Source organism: Neoarius graeffei, chromosome 23 (genome assembly GCF_027579695.1).
Source record: "Neoarius graeffei isolate fNeoGra1 chromosome 23, fNeoGra1.pri, whole genome shotgun sequence".
In the NCBI taxonomy this organism is placed as follows: domain Eukaryota; kingdom Metazoa; phylum Chordata; class Actinopteri; order Siluriformes; family Ariidae; genus Neoarius; species Neoarius graeffei.
The window spans coordinates 49,719,599-49,735,995 of record NC_083591.1 but is presented as its reverse complement, the minus strand read 5'-3'; the positions used below and the strand labels follow the sequence as shown (position 1 = coordinate 49,735,995).

The window sequence follows — 16,397 nt, the reverse complement described above, 5'->3', positions numbered from 1 at the left end:
AGCCCCACCATCTTGGGTTTTTTTAGTAATATTCGTCACTGGTCCATGAGCTTTGTTGTTGCTTCCAGCTCGCTCACTGTTGGTTCAATTAGCTTGAACCTCATGATTCCCACCTAGTGGTCGAATCTCTCATGTTGACTTGTTTTTCCAATAAGATCGGCTGAACACTTTGCTGTCGAGTGACCGCGAAAGATCGACTCACTGAGGAAAAATTTTGTATCCTTCCTAACAAAAAAAAAAAAAAAAAAAATTCTGAATACATTTTTCATGGAGAAAAATATATTCGTTTTATTAACAAAAAAGTTTGACCCTCTTATACACAGCGTATTTGAGCACCACTGTCATTAGTCACACTTGGTGTCCACAATTTAAAGTGAACATACCTGCTGAATTCTGGCTTTTATGTTTAAACACAAAGGATGAACCAATTTCACTGATGTATTACTTTTAAGCCTTCTAGGTGCAGAATTGTGATGTACAAGAAGAAGCCCTTATCTGTAATTCTTACCCTGATGCTCAAAAATCTAAATCTCTATTTTTGGCTTTTTGGTCTATTCATTTCTGATTGAGGTTTCTCATGAATGGAAAATTAAACCAATGGAAAATGGTTGCTGGTTTGTGACTGGGGCAACGGACAGAAATGGAAATTTTATTTAAAAAAAAAAACTGGATTTTCAAATGCTCATAACTGTTGTTTAATACACATTTACAAAATTAAACAAGTTTTCAATTCAGATTTTCACACTAATTTGATACATTACACAACACTGACAACTACTTTTTAAAAATGGCCCGTCATTGCTAGCATTATAGGAGGAATAAAACACTTGCTAGGATTTGCTGTTATTGGAAAATTTTTGGGTGGTAACTACCTGTTTCTAGCTGGGCTGGTACTCCCCTGAAATTGTCCACTTCTACTGTCAGATCAATAATAAAACGTGGACACCAAATGGAACGGTTACAAACGTGCCTGGAAGAGAACCCAAGTTTATTTTGCCCTACGTACAGTGAATAGGATGGTCATGGGCTTTTTCCCTCCAAAGGCCCTGGAAACCTTATTAGGGTCATCATGGATTCTATGAAATACCAGGACATTTTAAAATCAAAATCTGGCTGCTCCTGCCAGGAAATTAAAACTGGGTCATCATGCATCTCTCTAAACCTCAAAACTGCAATGCACACTAGGTCTAGTGAAAAAGTTCTCATTGTGAAACTAATTTTGTTCCATTTCTCTACCAAGTTCTATAATTTCACGCAAATTAAGCATATACTGGCTACAACAGGCCAGCATATTAGAAGAAACCCTACAGAACCTTCAAGGCATGTGGTGTAGCTGACGGGTTCTCATAAAGCCCATTCTCACCCTCACTGAAAACCATATGTTTTCCATTATTATGCAGTAACGGTGTCCTGTGGGAATGGGAGCAAAATGGCAAAGTCAAAATTTAAATGTTAATCTATCCACTAGCAACCTGGTAACATTTACGGAAATCTTTTGCCGTATGGGAATTTGAACAAATCAGATTTGCATGTTGTGACACAAAAGATGCGATATTGTGACGGAACTACTCATACTGCCTCAATATAAAGCAACTGGCAGCAAATTCAAAACAACAAGGAAAGAGAACGTCAGGAGATATCACAAATAGCCTTTGTTTGAACAAATGTTCAGAAACTAGAAGGCAACTCTCAACAGATTAGCTTGTTAGCAACATGGCACCAACGTCTCAACTTTGGCTTTTCAGAATAGAAGGACTTGCCGCTTCGTGAATTATACGTCATATCCGGTGTCGCATGTTTTATGCGTCTTATTGAAGCGCACACTCTATAACATTGTTAAATACAGCTGGGTGGAACACACAATATCTGTTACTTTTGTTATGGAAGACTGAGTGGAAATTAAAATTTATTATTTATTCCATGCTGTTTTTACCTCAGACCATGACAGGTTTCATATGTGAAAGGGGCTTTTGTTTTTGCAGCACAGGACGTCTTAATTGTACAGTAAATTCCACTGAATTCTAGACAGATTTATTGTAATGAACATAATCCTAACCCATAAACTATTCAAATATCAGGCCCAATATTTAAAATCTGTACAATGATAATTTATTCTCCATTTATAGGTGCCATAGAGGTTTTTTTTACTCCTTAAGTCTTCCAATGACAGGAGAATAACTCCTCATTATCTGTAGCCGCTTTATCCTGTTCTACAGGGTCGCAGGCAAGCTGGAGCCTATCCCAGCTGACTACGGGCGAAAGGCGGGGTACACCCTGGACAAGTCGCCAGGTCATCACAGGGCCGACACATAGACACAGACAACCATTCACACTCACATTCACACCTACGCTCAATTTAGAGTCACCAGTTAACCTAACCTGCATGTCTTTGGACTGTGGGGGAAACCGGAGCACCCGGAGGAAACCCACGCGGACACGGGGAGAACATGCAAACTCTGCACAGAAAGGCCCTCGCCGGCCACGGGGCTCGAACCCGGACCTTCTTGCTGTGAGGCGACAGCGCTAACCACTACACCACCGTGCCGCCCCCAGGAGAATAACTACAAGAACAAATATTATAGCTTTTTGATAGTGGTGGAAACAAAACCCACTATCATCACCATAATAAAAATGATTTACATATTTTGTGGTGCGGTTTCCATCAAATCCTGCGCTCTGATTGGCTGGCAAGCGGGTCTGTATCCTATGGTACGGACCCCAGGTGACTCGCTCGTTCACAACAACAAACATAGTAGCAATTTTTGTCAAGATTTATTTTCGCATTTCTCAGGAGAATAGCATTAATTTTACAGAATGGATAGTGATGACAGTGTTCACAGTGAAGGAGAGTTTTATTACCCTGAGGAAGAAGGGAAAAAAAAATTTCAGGAGAAAGCTAAAAACCTGTAACTTGCTAACGCCGAGCAAAAACATGGCTGAATCCTGAATGACTCCTATTTGTATAAATAGGGGACTACATAGGCAGCAAAATGTAGTTTTATTCCTGCCATGGAAGTGCACTTGTATACCGAGGAGGAAGCCATTTGCATTACAGCCGTGAATGAGGATTCAAAATGGCGGCTCGGCTCGGTTTTCCCTTTCAGGCGCTCTCGTTTTCTGTTAGAATTTGGTAAAGAAAAAAATAAATATATTATTTACCAGTTTAAGGTCGGTCCATATGGTGAAATACCGTGACCTCGGCCTTGAATACTGACCTCGGCCCGGAGGGCCTCGCTCAGTAGTTTCAAGACCTCGGTCACGGTATTTCACAATACAGACCTCCCAGCTGGTAAACAACATTTCACAAATCCCTCTGGTGTACACATCTCTGTTGAACCCACACATTGGGATCTGTATTGCACTATGAATGGACTGTCGACTGGGTTATGAGCCACGAATTAGCACAAGAATTCAGTATTCAGCTGGTCTGACCCTCACCCTTTCGTGGTGCTCATGTCCACAGGCTCGTCTCGGGTCTGCAGTTCCACTTTAATGGTGGCCTTCACCTCACCGGTGCTCAGGATATTGGAGCTGCGAGCCGAGGCCTCGGGTCTGGGACGCAGCACGGGCCGATCATCCCTGTCTCCACCTTCCAGCTTCACCTTCTTCACATCCAAGTCCACGGGCAGAGCCTCCCGCTCTAAAGCCCGCTTCTGACTGCGCGTCTGACGCACCGCCTCGTCACACATGGCCACACCTGGACAGAGGGAGAACAAGACAAAGAAAGGAAGCAAGAATGTGAGTGAGAGAGAGCGCGAGACAGAGAGAGAAATGGGAAATCAATAATAGAGTCTATTAGAGCGAACCGAATGAGGAAATCATGCAAACGCAATGACATCACTGCAACCTATGACCCAGTGCAGGAGCAATAACTGGGCATAATGTGGTCTAATGGGCTGCAGTGATAAAGTGCAGACATCTAGCTTGCAAAGTACATGCAGAAAGGCCAAGATTGTTGTCTACAGGAAACATGGCATCAGCACCTCTTCAGTTAGCCCGAGTGACGCGGATGCTGGTGACAGATTTAAAAGATGAACAGTTTAACGGAGAGTGGACGAATAAGACAACAAATACAGATTATTTGTTCTTAAATCCAAATTAAAAGTGTAACATGGATCCAGTTACAGCAAAACGTACACATTCATATTAGATATTACATAACCTCATCAAGAAATGATTTAACAAAAAAAAAAAAAAAAAACACAACACACACACGCCACTATTTTTGGCATCCCTAGAAATTATAGTGAACATGATGTAACAAGCTTGTTTCCCATTTAAAAATTGTACATTTGAGTTGATTAGAGTGTGTAGGAACTTTCAAGCTGTAATTCATGACTTCCTGATTAACTGGGGTACAAATATGAGGTGACACAAAGGCCAAATTCCCTTAGTTATCCATCAACATGGGAACAATAAGAGAACATACAAACCAAATGAGGGAAAAGTGTGTTGAATTCCACTGAATTCTAGACAGATTTATTGTAATGAACATAATCCTAACCCATAAACTATTCAAATATCAGGCCCATTATTTAAAATCTGTACAATGAGAATTTATTCTCTATTTATAGGTGCCATAGAGTTTTTTTTTACTCCTTAAGTTTTCCAATGACAGGAGAATAACTCCTCATTATCTCTAGCCGCTTTATCCTGTTCTACAGGGTCGCAGGCAAGCTGGAGCCTATCCCAGCTGACTACGGGCGAAAGGCGGGGTACACCCTGGACAAGTCGCCAGGTCATCACAGGGTTATGGGTGAATCCTGAATGATTCAATTTCATATAAATAGGGGACTACATAGGCGGCAAAATGTAGTTTTTCCCTGCCATGAAAGTGCACTTGTATGCCGAGGAGGAAGCAATTTGCATTACAACCGTGAATGAGGATTCAAAATGGCGGCTCGCCTCGGCTTTCCTTTTCGGGTGCACTTGTTTTCTGTTAGAATTTGGTAAAGAATGAAATTATAAATAAAAATAAGCACAAGGTCGGTCCGTATGGTGAAATACCATGACCTCGGCCTTGAATACGGACCTCGGCCCAGAGGGCCTCGTTCAGTACTTTCAAGCTTTCAAGCTCTTTGTCACGGTATGGACCTCCCAGCTGGTAAATAACTTTTTCCCCCTCTCTCTCGCTCTCACACAATTGAAAAACGCCCATTTCTACTGTTAGGGCAAGAACAACAAAATGGACATCAACTGGAGCTGGTACAAACTCGCCTGAAAGAGGACCCAAGTTTATTTTGCTCCACATGCAGTGAGGAGCGGGGGGGGGTGGGGGTGGGGGGGTGAATGAGAAAGTAAAATCTTAAGGCTTCCAAGTCTCCAAAACCACCATCAGACTCCACCCTCATGCCAACGGATTATTTAGAAGGTTTGACCAAAAAAAACCCCTTTATGTTTGTGATTAACTGACAGAAAACACCTGAAGTTTGTGAAACGTGACTACAATTTTGATTGGAACTGTGTTCTTTGGTCTGATGTAATAAAAATGGAGCTTTTTGGCAATAAACACTCAAGGGTGGGTTTGGTGTAAAAACAAGGATGGCTATAATGAAAAGAACCCGATCCCAACTGTAAAATATATGATGGAAGTTCTGTCATGTTACGGAGCTGTTTTTCCTCCAAAAGGCCCTGGAAACCTTGTTAGGGTACATGGCGTCATGGACTCCATAAAACACGAAGACATTTTAAATCAGAATCTGGCTCCTCTGGCAGGAAACTAAAACTGGGTCGTCACTGGATCTTCCAGTAAGAAAACGATCCAAAGCACATGTCCAAATCAACAGAAAAAAAAAAAAAATGGTTCGCTGAGCACAGAATCAAGCTTCTGCTATGGCCATCTCAGCCCCCTGACCTGAACCCCAGTGAAAACTTGTGGGGTGAAGCTGAAGAGGAGAGAGCACAAGAGAGGGCCGAGGACCTTGGATGATCTGTAAAGAGGAATGGTCTCAGATGCCCTGTGATCTGCATCTCCAACTTTATAAAACGTTAAGACGACTCAGCACTGCTTTACTGGCAATAGGAAGTTGTACAAAAAGTATTAAATGTAGGAGAGCCAATAACTGCGGCACATGTGGTTTTGTTGAAAACAATTATTACTTGATGAGGGATAAATTTCCCCTTGGTGTGAACGAGTGTGTGAAGTTGAAGACCATCAAATAGACTCATCCTACAGCAGATCTGTGAAGATACTCAGTCATCCAGGTACATAGTAATCTGTGGTTGATAGAAGAGAGCAACTGGACTTGCTTGAAAAGTCTTGAAGACGTTTCGCCTCTCGTCCGAAAGGCATCCTCAGTTCTGTCTGTCTAATAGGGAGTATGAGAGGACTTCCAGAAAACTGGCAGACATCTTAGCCAGAGAGGATCGTTCATTTTTGTCAACCTGGAACGACCATCACTGAACAGAGGTGGGTGTCAAATGCCGCTTTTCCACTACAAACGCGGCTGAGTTGGGCTGAGTCGGGCTGAGTCGAGCTGCATTTTGACTACACCCGCACTGAACCGTGCTGGCTGGAAGTGGGTGGACACATTGGGTGGAGTTAGCGAAAGTGGGTGGACATCACGTGATGTCGTTAGGCGGCGCAAACGGTGACAGTGACCTTTTAAGCGGTAGTCTCGCGACCCGGATAGTAAACAATAAACATGGAGGACATGGAGTCGTTAGTGTTGCTGGTCTTGGTGCTGTGGCTTGTTGTCACCGACAACGCAAACAGATACTGGCAAGAGCGTATAGATGAGGCGAGGCGCATAAGGCTTCAGAAATTCTCGTAATTCTTCCGGGTTTACAGATCCCAGCGTGCTCGCGGGGCGTGTGAGGGCGTGTGAGGACACTCCTCCTCACCAATCAGTCCACAGGGGAGTGTCTCCTCACGCCCCTAGCCCCACTCGGCTCGGCTCGCTTCAGCCCCACTCCAAAACCGTGCGAGTTTTGGGGGCTGAGCAGGGCTGAAGCGAGCCGAGTCGTGCTGTTCTGAGGTAGTCGAAACGCGAGCCGTGTCGGGCTGAAGTGAGCTGAAAAAGGGTAGTGGAAAAGGGCCATAAGACATCCATCAGCCACCTACAATGCAGCCATCAGCATTCTGATTCGGATTCTATGATGATCCATGAGAGGATAAATACTAGATACTCTATTAGACAGACAGAACTGAGCATGCCTTTCGGACGAGAGGCGAAACATCTTCAAGACTTTTCAAGCAAGTCCAGTTGCTCTCTTCTATCAACCACAGATCCTACAGCAGAGTTTCTCAACCACTGGGTCGCAGCCCACTAAGCACTCTAGTGGGCTACAATCCCCCCCCCCCAAGCTGAAGCTAATTTTTACTCATAGGGTACAATTGCTGGGTTGCATCCGACGTCACATCCGCCTCATTAAACTACAGTCCCACTTGGGTGATCAATGAAAACGAGGCATTTTGGCAGTGACGCATGGCAATATACACGTGAGCTAAAAGTTGTGGTCACACAGCAGGCGAACACTTGACTGTCACACCTTTGCACACTTGAGTCTGGCGTAGCTCGTGCGGCCACGCTCATTCACGGAGCGCGTTGTGCACGCTCTTGGGACCCAGTTATGGGAAACACCCAATATTGATTTGAGCGCAATCAGCACGTGTAGATACAGACGCTGTTTTCATTGAGGCTTTGCGAAGCATCATTTGTTTCTAGCCATTTTTATAATGCTGTTTAAATACTCTGCTTTGCTTTCGTTTTTGTAAATATAATGCCTGTTAATAAACACTCTTCCTGCGCTTAGAACAGTCTACCGCTGTCTATCTTGTAGCGTCCTGATTCCCAGATCTTTAACTCCGCCATACGTAAATTAGTTGTACACCTCCATGCTCTTCCAGGTTTCATCTGCGTGTCCATGTAGAACGATGTCTGCAGCAACAGGTAGTTTGAGATGTCGGGGAACTCCGTGGATAGATAATTTTCCAACTCCTTGGAAAAATCTCTTCGTTAACCTGTAAGGATCTAATCCCACTGAGTAGTTTCTATATCCACTTCTTTTGAGTGTATGTCTTGGTTTTAATAACTTGCTCGCTGTACACAAACGTGGTAATAAAGTTCTTGTGTTAAATTGACCAGACTCCACTTTTGGATCATTAATCCCTTTTGACTGAGAATGCCCTGTATGCATGGTTTTATGTTCGCTTCTGGTACATCCATACAGTTTTAAATACAATACTTACAATTTAAAAAAAAAAAAAAAAAGTTTGTTTTTATTGCATTTATTGAATTCCTGGGCTCCCATCTGTAACAGGGGGTGATGTTGCATCCCATTAATACACTTGACAACAGATTATTAGATTCCAATACAATAGAAGAGCCAAAATAATTGGGGACTTTTTTTTTTTAAATAATGGGCCCCGACTTGTTACAAGTCTGAATAGGGGTGTTCACACGGCAACTTTTACTCCGGTGTAGCACCGGGGCTGCCCCGGTGGAGCGTTCACATGGTACAAAGTGGTGTAGCCCCTGAAAGCTGCTTAAACCGGTACAAATCTAACCCTGCTCTGGAGGTGGTTTAAGAAATTTACTCCGGAGTAAACGCTAGTTTGCGGGGCAGCACGGATATAAAATGGGACGTCTGAACGCTACAGGGGTAGACTCGCTACTAGGGATGTTAACCGATGACCGTTTGACCGATGGTTGACCGAATCAACGTCAACCGGTTAATTTTTTTTTGGTTGTCGGTGAAAAAATAAAAATAAAAAAATCAATATCGTTTTGAAGCTGCCGATTTTGGAGCAGAGAACCTGGAATTCTGTGTTGTAAACGCTTGGGGCGTGCCATGCGGTGTAAGGACAACAGCTGACAAATCAGAAACACCCATTCAGTCATGTCCCGCCCTCCCGCCCCAGTTAAAGACAGCTGACAAATCAGAAACACCCATTCAGTCATGTCCCGCCCTCCCGCCCCAGTTAAAGACAGCTGACAAATCAGAAACACCCATTCAGTCATGTCCCGCCCTCGCGCCCCAGTTGAACACAGCTGCCACTCGGCGAAAGAAAAGTGTAGACACAGGCTTTTTAGCTTACAAATTACTATTCTGGTTTTTTTTTAAAATTATTATTAGAAGGCACATGGAGTTTAGTCCTGCCTTGGCCAGTGCATTCTGAAAGTATGTTTCGGTCTGTAGCCAACAATGCATGTTATTGCAGATCATATCTCTCCACACAAACTAAAGGCGCAGATGCCGACTTTTTCATGGACTGTAACGGCATTTGCTTATGTAGTAATTTTAATACAGAATTTACTCTGATGAAATTATTCAGACACTCCAACGCCCCCCCCCCCCCAAAAAAAATAAATAAATAAATAAATAAATAAATAAAAATCGGCTCTGCACGAGCCGTGAAAAAAAGGCGCGCCGTTTGCATCCCTGTTTAAACTCATAGGTTAACCGACTTTAACCGGCTAATGAGGCTCGGTGGTCGGTCAAGATTTTTTTTTTAGTTTTCGCCATCCCTACTCGCTACGCGTGAGGAGAGTTGATTACATACGGGCATTGCATACGTGTCATCCACGTTGTTTTCCCGGTGCTTGGTGATGCCATGACAACCATCCACATGGCCATGAACGACACGAAGTCGTCCATTTGTTGCCGAATGAATTGTAGAATGCGTCGTTTTCGTGCTCTCTTGTACTTGCGCAACCTTTCCTTTCTCTCTTTTACCCTTTTACGGTGTCTGATAGACCACAACGTAGAAAGTTTGTCTGGAGAAGTATAAACCATGGTTTTTCGATATATCAATCACAAACAAGGCGGGAAAAGGAAGTACATTTTCACGCGTGCGCATATTTCATTTCTGCATTATTACTATCGTATAGCACGGTTGCAAAAACTGCCATGTGAATGCAAGTGGGGCTGCACTGGTGCTAACACGCTTCTCTCTAGTAAGCAGGTTTGTGACGTGTGAACGCTCGACAAAATTTACACCGGAGTAAGATATATCGCAACAAAATACATCGGTGCAGCATCGATGCAAATATGTGCCATGTGAACACCCCTAATAGGTGTGCCTTACGGTGGAAAAGGTTAAGAACCCCTACTCGACAGGTCATCTAGAGTAAAAGAACAAATTAACTTCTATTCAAATGATGATCGATGTTTACAGTTGACGAGCGCACAAACTTTGCCAACAGTGAGGCCACATACATGCAAACTGATAAAGAAAGGTGACCTTTGAATTCACTATGGAGGAAAAACCTTGATTTAGAAGAAGTTGTTTAACTCCACAGGGTGATCCTACTAAGCTTCATTCAGTTTTCCTTACCCAAAGCTTTAACGTATATGAACTGGTATTAAGGACGAGATGCGAGGCAGACGCTGAGATGCTGTCTGCTCTTGGCGAGGGTGAAAGGTGCACAGCCGGAAAAACAGAGCTTCATCTACTCGCTGGTGCATAACAGGAAGCGTTAGCTCAGAAAGAAAGAAGTGGCTAAACATAATATTAACCCTTTTCCTCGTGCGTACACACCAACTCTTGCCCCCCCCACCCACCCCCCACCCCACGAGGAAGATTCTGCTACGGGCCAAAAATCCACCACGTGATCCATTTCCAGGTAAAATTTCACACAACACTGTAGCTGTGATCTCTGATCACAGACACACACACTTTCAGCTGATCCAGGAAAGCTGACTTAAGTTCCCTCTGTGACATCACTGAGCTACACATGACCCTTCCCAGGATTCAGTGGGCCACACAAAGCACTTTCCAGAGAACCAGTTTAAACCGGTGTGTGCGTGTGCGAGAGTGAGACTGAAGCAGGTTTTAACCCTTTGTGAGCAACACCAAGCAGGCACATAACACAGACAAGACACAGTCTCTCTCTCTCGCTCTCTCTCTCCCTCACACACACACACACACACACAGATGGTTACGCCCGAAAGAGACGCCACATGGCATTCCAAAACACAAGTCCTCTAAAGAAATGATGGGTGGAGGTGGGGGGAGAGTGAGGAAGAGTTGAAGAAGACTGTTACTGTTAGCTCAACCGTAGCGATTCTTAAAGCGACAGCGTTCGTCAGGATGTACATTATTGAAGATGCTGGGGGTCACGGAGACGGTTATTTATGATGCTTTTCTTCAGCCTGAATGTAATGCTATATTACAAGCGTGGTTAAATGGGGGTCAGACAAAGGCAATATACATCTTCAGAGAGACCGGTCTCTCTCGCTGTCCATCGCCACATGTCTCCCTCACTGTCTCTCCACCCCTCTCTCTGTCTCCCACTCTCTCCCCTTCCTCCCCCGATCTCTGTCCGTCTGTCTCCCTCTCTTTCTGTCCCATCTATCTATGTCTGGCCATCTCGCTCTCTCACTGTGTCCGTCTGTCTCCCCTCCCATCTATCTGTCTGTCTGTCTCACTCTCCCACACTGTCTGCCCCCCCATCATCTGTCTGCCTCGGTCTCCCCCTGTATGTCTCCCTCTCACACTGCCTGCGTTTATCTGTCTGTCTGCCCCCCACACAGACACACTGTCCATCTCCGTCTCTCACCCCCCTCTGTCTGTCTCTTTCCCACACTGTCCATCTCTCCTGGTGCCCGTCTCTCTCTTTCTCACACTCTCTGTGTCTGTCCATCTCGGTCTCTCCCCCCCCCGCCTGCCTCTCTGCATCTGTTTCTCTCTCACACACACACACACAGTCAGTCTCTCTCACTCTCCCCGGTCTGTCTCTCTCCATCCTCCACTTCTGTCCATTTCTACCCCCAATCTGTCCCTCTGCATCTGTTTCTCTCTCTCTCTCTCACACACACACACACACACACACACACACACACACACACACACACACACACACACACACACAGTCAGTCTCTCTCACTCTCCCCTGTCTGTCTCTCTCCATCCTCCACTTCTGTCCGTTTCTCCCCCCAATCTGTCCCTCTCACACTGTCCGTCTCGGTCTCTCCCCCATCTCTCTCTCTCTCTCTCTCTCTCTCTGTCTGATGTGCTTACAAGCTTGTACAGCACAACCTGCACTGAAGTCTGGTTTATGACCTCAGCATGCTTCATGTGATGTACGTTACAGTTGGGTCACAAAGCATTTGATGGGACTTCATTCAATAAGGATGAAATATGCAGTCGTCCTTTATTACACAATTTAAAACAGCATCTTTTCAGCAACTAAAGCTGGCGGGGAAAAAATAAATTTTAAAAAAGGGGTGGACCTAAATTTAAAAATAGATTCCTCATGTAGCCTTCAGCATGGACATTTTCATTAATCTGTTCAGAGATTCTTATTAAAAAGAAGAGGAGGGAGTTCTAGTTGACTTTTTTTTATAAAAAGTTCATTCAAATTGTTTAGCAAAAAGATGCTTTGGCGAAATCAAGAATTCTGCTGAATAAACTCATCTTTATTCATAGGTATTTCTGGCTTAAAAAGTGCACTTGAAAGGAATCAAATCTCAAATAAAAATGAAACCGACTTGATTTCTTACAAACATCACAAAACTGTAGAACCAGTCTCGGCTCAGCAAAACACTAGTTCCCTGCTTACGCTCGAAGTGCCTTACAACAGAATAGAGGTGTTGTTTCTGCCTCTGATCTGCTTCTATAGCATGTAGCTTAGGTCAGCGCTCTCGAATCCCAGCGGATGTGTGTGTTCGGCTCATATGGACTTCATCGAGGGTAAAAGTGCTCCGAAATGCCCATTAGTACTGTAGGGTTGCGAGGGACAGCTGACCTATTCAGTCCCTCTTACAGGGCTGTTCATGCTTAGAACAATATTGACCTTTGCAATGCAGAGATCACAAAAAGCTGCTATATGGAAATGAGCTCATCAACGAACCACAAGTTCTTTAGAGTTTCCATTTTCATTGCAGCACAGGTAAGGTAAAAGAAAAGCGATGAAAATTAATGGAGACCAGTGTTTAACAGTGACACATGGGTTCACCAGTTTGCTTTATTATACAATCCAACTGCATTTTGTGATTTGTCCGTATTATAATGTATACACAACCGAGCTTAAACTAAACAAATACGTTATTCAAGCACTGTCTTAAATACGAATAGGAAGTGAAAAAGTCACTTTTCTTTTACTTTCATATGGATGGAAGCAAGCAGTCAGATAGGAAGCTTGTGAAAGAAAGAAATACCATGTTCCTTAACATGAACATGTGACACTGCTCAAGGCATACAGAGCATCCTTAGTAACTGCCTGGTCAGGAGCTCAGTGGTTTAAATTAGTAGTCTGGCTAAAACGACTTCAAAGATCTACGAGCTATTGGTCTGGCCAAGATATTCAGCCCAACCGTTTCCCAGAGCCCGTGGTTGACCCGCCTCCCTGAAATGCCTCAGTTTGCTACTGGTCGAAGCCAGAAAAGGCTGTGACGAAGCTTAAACCAATCACATCACGCTTTCCTCTGATGTGACGCGACGATAGGATTCCCGCTGAGCCCCATTGATTTGGCTACTAGCGGGGCTAACTGGTAGATTAAACTCTTACCGAAGCCGGTCGGGAGCAAGGCGAAAACGTCCTTCCTTTCAATAAATACCTCCAGGGCTGCTCTTTGCTCCGTTTTCAATGAGAACTTCCCATTGAATGCTTTCAATACAGCACGATTCTGTAAACAATCTATGGCTTCCGGTCGCAGTTCTACTACGTCACTGCCTTGAACACGCCTCTACCCAGGGCCGTTGGAGATGCTCAAAGTTGATTGGCTCCCGATTTTTCCGGAGCTTGGAAGAGCTGGAGATAACTTGCCTGGCCAGACTAAGCTCGCAACAGGCCCTCGTGTTGCGTCACGCTTAGGATGGGCGGGCCCAGGCTATTAAATTAGAGGTCTGCGCGGGACAGAATTTTCAGTCCCGCTCCTGCATTGTGCAGTCCTGCTCCCGCAAAGAATTATGATTTTCAGTCCCGCTCCCGCCTGCCATATTTTGTCCTGCTCCCGCCCGCAAATCCCGCATGATGCAGACAGACATTCGCGTTATTTCTCACAAAAGTTCTTGTCATCAACAACAGCTCTTCTAAATTTGAGTGCCCCATCATCTACATGACGTAACACAGTTGTTGGATGGGGCAGAATATCTCGCACATCGAATTTGCCTATTGTGGCTGCCGCGTCAACTAAGCGTTGGGCTAACTGAACAAATCCCCGACCAGCGATGCTGTCATACGGGCGGAGGACCGCAGCAACAAAATCAACGCATTTCTTCACGGTCTTTGCCTTCAACGCATCTGTCACTTTTGCGTTGTTCCCTCTGAACTCCAACAATTGCTGTCCTTTTAAGACAGTACATGCATGGCGATTCAGGCCTGATGTACCTGATTTATGGCTGTCGTATGTCAGAACCTTTTGGCACTTATCACAACAAGCAAAGGGCAGCTGATTTCCCTCTGCGTCGTACACGAGTGAGAACGACTTCCAAATGTCTGATTTCAGGACTCTTGACTCTTTAACGGTAAATGTACCCCTTTTTAAAGCAGCACTTACTTCTGAAGCACCGTGAGCTTCACTAGAGGAGCTCTGCTCTTCTGCCATGATCGGAGATCTCAAACACGCAAGAGCGGAAAGGAATCGGAAACGTATGTGAGATTAGACCACATCCGCAAATTTAGGCATCTTAAAATGTTTTTATTAAATGCCAAATAAAATATCCAGCACAAATTATACATGATAGACATAAATTAATAATTTATAAATTTTATTTTAAAACACGTTTTTAGTTAGCGGGACTGCAGCCTATCACCTCCCCCTCCTGCCCGCAATGAGCTTTCAAAATTTGTCCCGCGCCGCACTGCTTTGCGTCGGGTCCCGCGGGACTCCCGCGGGAGTGCAGGGCTCTAGTTTAAATAACTTCTGGTTTAGGCCACGCCTACTTTGGGCTCAAATCTGAACACCGATACAGATATTTGGATCACTAAACAAGTAGGGAAAGTGGCAGTGTGTTGCAGCTCTAACGTACAACACGAATCTCATCATGTCATTCTGTTGCCCTCATTCTGACTTGGACAAACACACAAGCAAATTAATTGTTTTCAACACTGTACATATTGATAAGCGAGTACGGGGTCAATATTAGGCTTTTTATTTCTATTAGAGAGAGTACAGGCATGACATTTTATCTTCTTGTCTCGGTTATGTATCGTATCATGGGTTGTCTGACCTTCCCATCGTTAACTGCTTAAAAGTCTCCAGTATAATTCTCTGCTTTGCTAAGCAACATTAGTTTGCTTAATCAGGATTTCTTGGCCTTGCACGGCCCAGGCAGACATTCTTATCAGACATCCGCACCGTTAAAGGTAGACTGCCTTTCAGATTTTTCAAGTGTAGGTCATAAAAAGAATTTCCCCTGACACCCAAGAATTCGAATCACAGACTTCCAATTTTATTAGGTTTTAAAAATAAATAAATAGAACGATTAATGAATTTAAGGCCACGTGGTCCTAAATTCTCCGCTATTTTTTCCTGCTTCACCATGACCCAATTCAAGCTACTACATCATGCATCACATGGCTGGCTTTCCCTGTTCACGCAAGGCATCATGGGATACAAATTTGAAACCGGAGAGAAAAATGGAGGACGCGAGCGTGCGAATGAAACGTGAAAGACTGACTACAGTAACGGAAAACGAGAGGTTAATGTTGCGAAGCAAAGGAAACGCAGGATCAAACTAATAAATACCGGCGGTCAGCGAGCACCTTGATGTGATCAGCTGTTTGTTTAGCGACAGAATGACGGAACTGTCAGTGCACGGTCAAAATAAACCTGTAGATGGCAGTAATGCAACACTGGATGCCAGCTGCCGTAAAACTGAAAAGAAGGAGGAAAAGAAGGTGGTAATCCTGCGCATGCGCACACGGACTTCCTCGGTCTGCCTGACTGCACAAAGCAAGCGATTTCATGCACATTATTTGCTCGGGAATCCCCTCAAATTAAATAAACTTCCCAGCCACAGAATGGCCTGTTTTTACGAAGTCACAGAAAAACCCATCACAATGACCAAATTTCAGACGAGAACTAAATTTCACCAAATTTTATGAAATTGAAACGCCGTCTAGCGTTAAACAAGGTAATGAAAGCATAACGCATTTACCTTTAAAATTTTCTTCTTTAAGGAGCACGGTTGCTCGAGTTGGACAGAGATATGACCAATGGAGTGTGACTGTTCGAAACTTGCACAACCTTTCAATATTTGGACAAAGCAAAAGTGTCTGATATTCCTAATGCAACACGTGTTTCTTTGGATGCCACCAAGCCTTCTGGTTTACCATTTGGATAATATGACTGGACTTTGAACCTGAAATCTTGTTATAAATGGAGCAAAGGCAGGGTGTTCCACAAAACCACAAAAACCGAACCCGAGTCATTTACGCCGTTAGCGCCTGCCCCATTTTCATTTCGGACACAACTGGACTGCAGTGCCGCTCCTTGAGGAAAGAATG

The 16,397-nt window shown here is 44.2% G+C and overlaps 1 protein-coding gene across 5 annotated transcripts in view; it reads right to left on the bottom strand.

Annotated features, from left to right (window-relative positions):
• LOC132871817 (transcriptional repressor p66-alpha-like) overlaps positions 1 to 16,397 on the bottom strand; it is a 55,667-nt gene that overhangs the window by 15,776 nt on the left and 23,494 nt on the right. For all 5 annotated transcript variants that reach the window (XM_060906339.1, XM_060906341.1, XM_060906344.1 and 2 more), the window contains exon 2: positions 3,439 to 3,697. In XM_060906339.1, the coding sequence (XP_060762322.1) occupies positions 3,439 to 3,689 (251 nt within the window). In that variant the 5' untranslated portion in view covers positions 3,690 to 3,697. The remainder of the gene's footprint in view (positions 1 to 3,438; positions 3,698 to 16,397) is intronic.